This window comes from Cryptotermes secundus, unplaced genomic scaffold (genome assembly GCF_002891405.2).
Source record: "Cryptotermes secundus unplaced genomic scaffold, Csec_1.0 scaffold447, whole genome shotgun sequence".
NCBI lineage: Eukaryota > Metazoa > Arthropoda > Insecta > Blattodea > Kalotermitidae > Cryptotermes > Cryptotermes secundus.
In genome coordinates this window covers 422,895-429,953 of record NW_019733325.1, presented here as the reverse complement: position 1 = coordinate 429,953, position 7,059 = coordinate 422,895, and the positions used below count along the sequence as shown (strand labels likewise).

General features: G+C 37.2%; 1 protein-coding gene across 3 annotated transcripts in view; it reads left to right on the top strand.

Moving 5' to 3' along the window:
• LOC111867975 (cyclin-T) overlaps positions 1 to 7,059 on the top strand; it is a 61,373-nt gene that overhangs the window by 31,629 nt on the left and 22,685 nt on the right. For 2 of the 3 annotated variants that reach the window (XM_023858240.2, XM_023858239.2), the window contains 2 exons: positions 2,745 to 2,790; positions 3,884 to 3,974. In XM_023858240.2, coding sequence (XP_023714008.1) covers positions 2,745 to 2,790; positions 3,884 to 3,974 — 137 coding nt within the window. The remainder of the gene's footprint in view (positions 1 to 2,744; positions 2,791 to 3,883; positions 3,975 to 7,059) is intronic. The other variant, XM_023858241.2, reaches the window with a different exon arrangement.

The window sequence follows — 7,059 nt, the reverse complement described above, 5'->3', positions numbered from 1 at the left end:
TAAAGGCTTTGAACAGTATCCAGCCTCAAGAATTCCAGCACTGTTTTGAGCAGTGGCAAAAGCGTTGGGACAAGTGCATTAATGCACATGGACAATACTTTGAAGGGGACTAATATACAGTTCAATAAAAATGCAAAAATAAAAAATAACAAAAATAAATTCCGGTTATTTTTGGGTCCCCCCTCATATTCACTTGTGTGTGAAAACTACCCTACCGTTCCTTCTTCCTGCTTGTTTTGTTTTGTCATTAAGACTGTAGTATTGAACAGTAGGGTGATAGTAAATAGTGGTGCGGATTAAATTGGTCATTGCCTAATTTAAGGTGGTGTCCTGGCATTTGCCTGGAGGGACTGAGGAAAACCACAGAAATCCTCAGTTAAAGTAGTTGGTGTTACTGCTGAAATTTGAACTGAACATGTCCTGAATGCAAGTCAGAAGTGGTACCACATGAGTCAAGTTGATTGATTCTTTGTTCCTCCTAGAAACCATGTCTCTAAATATCATTCAGTTCCTGTCATAAATAAATAGGTAAAGCATTTAACAGTGTCATCTTTCATATGTTTTTGTATAAAAATAATCCGACATTGTTAATAAGATCGGTGGCCTTCAGACATAAAGCATTGAAGAGGAGTGTTTTCCTAATTAGAATATTGGTTCAGTTATTATGTTCACAGCTACAGCATAGCATTGATGGGATGATTATTTAACAAGACACCAATAAAACTTATCTTTTGTCAAGATTTCTAACAGTCGTTCAGTGTGTCATTATTTATACATGATGTACATACATTTATATTCATTATAGGAGATATGCGAAGGAAGTAGTACCAGTAGTGAATAGAGGAAGGGGCTAATTAAGGAACTCAGAAGGCTGTAATTCTCGTTATGTAATAACACTGTACTCAGTGAGATCCTCTAACCACAATAATCAGGAACTCATTGGGGTGGAAGAATCACATGAAAAGCAAGTATTTTTTTTTAATTCACTAGTGGGGGGTGGAGTCCAGTTGGGTCCACTCGGCACGGTGGCCACTGATTGGCCTATTGTACCTGCCCTGGGTGATTATGATGGTGGAGAACTTGGTGGAATGAAGATTGGCAGGGGAAACCGAAGTACTCGGAGAAAACCCGCCCCAGCGCCACTTTGTCCACCACAAATGCCACTTAACCAGACTCGGGCTTGAACCCGGGCTGCCGCAGTGGGAAGCCAGTGACTAACCGCTTGAGCTATGGTGCGGCGTTAAGAAGCAAGTAACTCAAATTATTGGTGTTGATGTCAGTAATTGTAATTTAAATTATTTTGAACTTAATTATATATGTTGGACAACGTAAGTAAGCTAGAAGTGTGAAAATCTTCCACTCTTAAAACTGAAGCATTTAAATCATTTTAAATGCTTGAGGATGGAGGAGATATGACTTTAAATTCATAATAAATATATACATTGACTGAAGATACTGAAACTTGCACAGTTTAAATGAGATCTTATTGGTGAATGCCATGATATTTGCAGATTTTGGGGATGTGATTTATGTTACTATAGTAATTCAGCTTGGTATGGTACTGCACAAAACTGTCAGAAAAGACCACCGTCCCCATAAGGCCTCAAGTGAAGCATAAATTTGCTTTATTGTCATTGGTTTCCATGCCCCACATGAAGTTCTTGGTTTAAACAGCACCTCCACTTATGATTTTATAAATTGTATGTAATGAATGATTCATTCCTTATAGAGAAATTTTCAACATGTGATTTTCTACCATTTCAATACCTGTGTCCCAAATCCAGTTGTGAAAATTTTACTTGTCTCCCCTTTTGAAATCTGTCACTAATGCTACCAGTTCTTTGTCACCATTAGTATTCACCACTATACCAGTACGCCAGCACCTGATAATTCACAGAATTGTCATTCTCAGTCTCTGGATCTGATAATGATTTTAATGGGTATGTTAATATTAGTGCTAATAGGATTGGGTCTATGATATTTTTAATACTCGTCTAGTATGCTAATCACTAGACCATCAGGGTGGCATACTACAGCAGTATTCAAAATGTCAGTTTAATGACAACCATTCACCTGAAGACAGGAGTAGCCAACCATGGAAACATTGTGTTCAGAAATATACTTCAGGAATTTGGTAGTGTCTGTCATAATGTTGATATAAAGAATCAACCATTGTCACAAACCTTTTGAGATTCTATACTAGCTTACTGGTCACTTACAGGAACTTAACAAGGAACTTTATAGCTTAGCAGTTCACTAGCTAGACCTTGGCTTCCTTTGCTTTTATGTGTCTGTGTAGCTAATTAGGCAAGGAAACTGTTCACACTTGTGGATCATATCCTCCAGTCATAAATTTCAACATTGTACTCTGCTTAATGTTAGTATTTCAGTTTTGGCCTTATTTAAGGTGTGTGTATTATTGACAACATTTAGTGTGCTTCCTGACTTAAGAATGTTTTGTTTGTAACAAATCTGTTGGTTTCCTGTGTTGTTCACTACTGTATATACAGCAACAGTGTCCATAGTGGAAGTTGTTCCTACATGTTTTTGTGGCTAAATTAAAGTGGGAACATCTCTCAGTGTTTGGACTATTTATTATGCTGGTGACTGGGTGAACATACACTTTGTATAACAGAGTGTTTTCTGTTCCCGGTGGCCACCCGCCCGGCGGTGGTCGGGCGTGTGTGGACGGGCCTTGTACTTCTGCTACCCAATCACTTGGAAATGCCTGAACAAACCCACAGCCAGCAAGGATCTAGCTCAAACATCGTACTTTATGGCATCGAACAGGTGCTGCACTTAGTTCATGTTGCCACATTTCAACTTCCACTCATCTGAGCCACCTAATGCACATACCGTCAATGTTTTTGGTTGAGTGGAGGCTTTGAATTGTGGCTGTTACTAAAACCTAAAACTGAGGGCATGTGTTCTCTGTTGTAACGTACCACACTGTATACTGTCTAATTTGTTTAGCATTTCTGACAGTTATTTTGCCTCATGAAAGTAAAACATCAATTCATGGTCATGTGGCACGAAACAGTGATACTCTTGGTTGGAGGAATCTTTACAGCAGGGAACATACATGTAGGCCCTGTCATTACTTATGTTGTCTTGTCCATTGGGGTAAAGTTCTAGTGTTAAAGACATACCTTTGGTTTTTGAAGGAAATGGCACATGACTAAATATTCAGAATTAATTCCCTTATATATCAGGTATAACAAGCAGTAAACAGTCTTTAGTTGATGCCCATAACCAGATAGAATGCTTTTTATTCTGGTAATTTTGTAGTGAACCTTGTACATTAGTAGCCAAGGCTATAAACAAGCATACAGTTTTAAGTCTCTTACTAGATTTCACTGTAATAGACTTTGTTATTTTGTAGAAATTGTGCATGAACCTCTTTATAATAAAACTGATCAGATTTTAGATCAGTGATAGCTTACTTTTAACACAAAGTCTTATTAGTAGATTACAAGAAAGAAGTCTTCATTTTTTTAAATTTTAAAAGATTTCACCTTTAAATAATACCAAATTTAAATTTCAGAGGTGTCTCACAGAAATAAAAATATGCATTTAAAATCTGATTCCTCATATCTGAGCATGACATTGGTGTAATTTTAAGAATATTAGCTCATCCTTTTCATATGTGATGCATGCTGTATACCACATCAAAATTAGAAGCTCACTTGCTGCTTTATTCTCATTTTCTGCTGTTTTGTCCTAGAGAAATTGGATATAGGCCATGACCACTTCTGGTGTCATTGAATTGGTGATGGGGCATTATGTTGACTCTACAGTTGACCTTGTCTGTCTTTCAGAGTAGTCAGTATTTGTGTGGTGTGAATGTAATAGTGTTGTGCTAAGGGCTGTTCTTTTGTTGTAGCCTGCATCTGACCACCATGTGTCTTCAGTACAAGCCGACAGTTGTGGCCTGTTTCTGCATACATCTTGCATGCAAATGGTCCAACTGGGAGGTGAGTTTACTGTACATCTTTGAATGACTGTGTGAAACATATTTTTCTTATGCTGTAAATAAATTAAATTACCCACATCACTTTGTTTAGTTGTCCAAATGTTTCCTCCCTGCTGCATTTGAGGCCATATTGTGTCTGTTTTATTTACTTTATACATTTCTAAACTTATCCATTAGCTACTCTTATGTTTTTGGGATTAGTGTAAACTGTAGCAGTTCATAATTTGACTACTGTTATTGTGGAAATAAGCATTTGTAACTACTGTCTCTTTTCGTCAACTGCTTGCATGATGGCTCCCATTACATGTGTGCAAAGTGAAGAAGTATATAACAGTTGCGAAAAATTAATTTGAATGTCAGTTTTGGAGGCATACTCCATGTGTAATGTACCCGTAATGTTTGGGAGCCACCATAGTGCTTCCTAATGTAGCAATGAAAAGGCTAATTATACCATCATTCATTGTATTTGCTTTAATCTAACAGATGCATTGTCTCTTTTAGTATCTGACAACAAAAGCATTGACTCCTTTTTTCTGTTTTCAAAATGGATTGAATTGGCTAAGGAAAATAGCATAAAATGCAAGCATTGATTAGTTAGGTTAATAACTTGCACCTGACATATTAGCCATTTTGGAGTAGCACATAAGTTTACTCTCCAACAGTAGGACCAGAACATGACCTACAGTGGTGGGAAATGTAGCTACTTCGCACATGAAGATAGCATAGCAGTCACGACAAGCGTTGTGTCATGATACTTGTGAATTCAGCACCATAGAATTTTTTACTTGTTTAAGGTTTTTAGGGATTGGTGTGGAAAGGATTCAGTTTGTGCTTCAAAGTCCCAACTTTGTTATCAGAAGGTTTAGTGTATTAGGGGTTCCTTATATTAATAACACAGGCTGTATTAAGAAGTGTGCCATTGCTCTTGCTGTAAGGTAGTTAACTTAGGCTAGTCAACAAAGAGACTGAGACTGTCAGATGAGGGTATGTAGCTGTTCTAAGTAATGTTCTCTCTTGAGACACCTTGTCAGGTTTTACATTGGCAAGTGTTTCCATATACAGTCAACTCTTGATTATCCGGGGGCGGATTAACTGGTTTGCCGCTTAACCGGGGCTACTGAGGCTTTTTTGAGGCTTATATGTTGTTTAATATTCATTCACTATTGTTTCACATGGTGTGTTGTAACACTATTTTCGCACTAGTGTGAACCAAGCTCTGCATTCTTTGGTCCCATTATGCTAACACAATGTTCTAGGGTAAGGGTGAAAGAATGCAAGGATTTGTGGAAAGTTTCAAGGACAGATACACCGCCCCAGTTGATCTCTTTGTATCGATCTTCAAGTGCATTAGCAAAATGTCAGGGTGTAAAAGGAAGCGTGTTGTGTTAAGTATTCAACAGAAACTCGTGTGAGCCGGGCTTCGAAATGTTAAGCCGTGACGAAACCGTAAGTTCAGTGGGGGTGCAGCCAGAAGAGCGGGAAAAAAGTGAGAATGAGGAAGAGGTGGACAGTGCTGCTAGCAAGAAAGTATCACATGGTGCTGCTCTTAATCATTTGGAATCCTTACTAGACTATCTTGAGAGTGAAGAGAACAGTTTATTAAGTGACAAGCTAATATTACGTAGGCTTCGTACAGATATCCGTAAAAGGAAAATGCCGCGAAAAAGCAAACAACAATATTAATTTTTTTTAAGTGTTAAGTGTGAATATTTGTAAAAAGTGTTGGATGTTGTTGGACACTGGTTGAAATAACTAATTCACACTTCAGTATAATGTAAAAAAAAGTATTAAATAGGCCATGAGATGACATAAAAATGAGGTTGAGTAAATTTAAATACGGGTAGGCCTATAGTATTATGAAGGTACAGTATTACAGTACTACTTTTAATAACATTTGTCTTAACCGGGTTTTTGATTAATCATGATTTCCATGTGCACCATTGTCCCGGATAATCGAGAGTTGACTGTACTTCAACTGTAAATGTGATACCCAAGTGGTGGCAATAAGTAATGTGTAGCAAGTTGTCAGCTATGTTGAAGTGTGACAATATGATGCTACAGCTGCAAGTGTGCACAGTTATGTTTGTTTCATGAATAAAAGAATTATCTTGTATTTATTCCTTTCAAAAATGAAAAGACTCTCATTTTTGTAGATTTTCTTATGTTAAGTTAATATAGCATGTCCATGTTTCTCACGTATGTCTTTATCTGCCACTGAAGGAAACTGGCACCACCGAGTATGTTCTCTTTGTAAGTTGGAAATAAAATTGCAGTTGTTAGCAATACAGGTTTTCCTTTTTGATGTCATCATAAAATAAAATGAACCACTGTAATTATTCGTATGAAAATTAACATGGTTGTTGATTGTAAACATGTGAACAATATTTACAGGTAATCTCATTGTGCTTTACGAAACATGTTAGCATCTTGATACCACAGACTCTTTGAGCTATGTTTGTTAGCTGTCAGGTGAATGAACTTTTATATTTCTGACACAAAGTTAAGTGACTGAAGACAGTACTGAAATATCATGGTGACTATATTTAGAGGATGCTGACATGCTCAAGGCATGCTTTTGTGGTGACAGTGAAGAAATGTTCAGTAACATGGAATTAGTAATTGTAACTTCAGTTTTCTCTACACTACAAAATTGTAACATTATGTTATTAGATTTGAGTTTGACACATTGGTTGCTGGTAGGTGGATCTGCTAGCAATGGTCGTGTCATTTTCAAGAAAATTGCTTACTTAGAAGATCTTGAAATGTGTCTGTTTTTTTAAGTCTTGCATGTTATGTTTACATTGTGAGTTTGCAGTACAGCGCTCCTAATGATAAATACGAGGGGGGACCCAAAAATAACCGGAATTTATTTTTGTTATTTTTTATTTTTGCGTTTTTATTGAACTGTATATTAGTCCCCTTCAAAGTATTGTCCATGTGCATTAATGCACTTGTCCCAACGCTTTTGCCACTGCTCAAAACAGTGCTGGAATTCTTGAGGCTGGATACTGTTCAAAGCCTTTAGCGTGTTTTCTTTGACTTCATCCACATCACGGAATCGCTTTCCTTTCAGACTTCTCTTCATC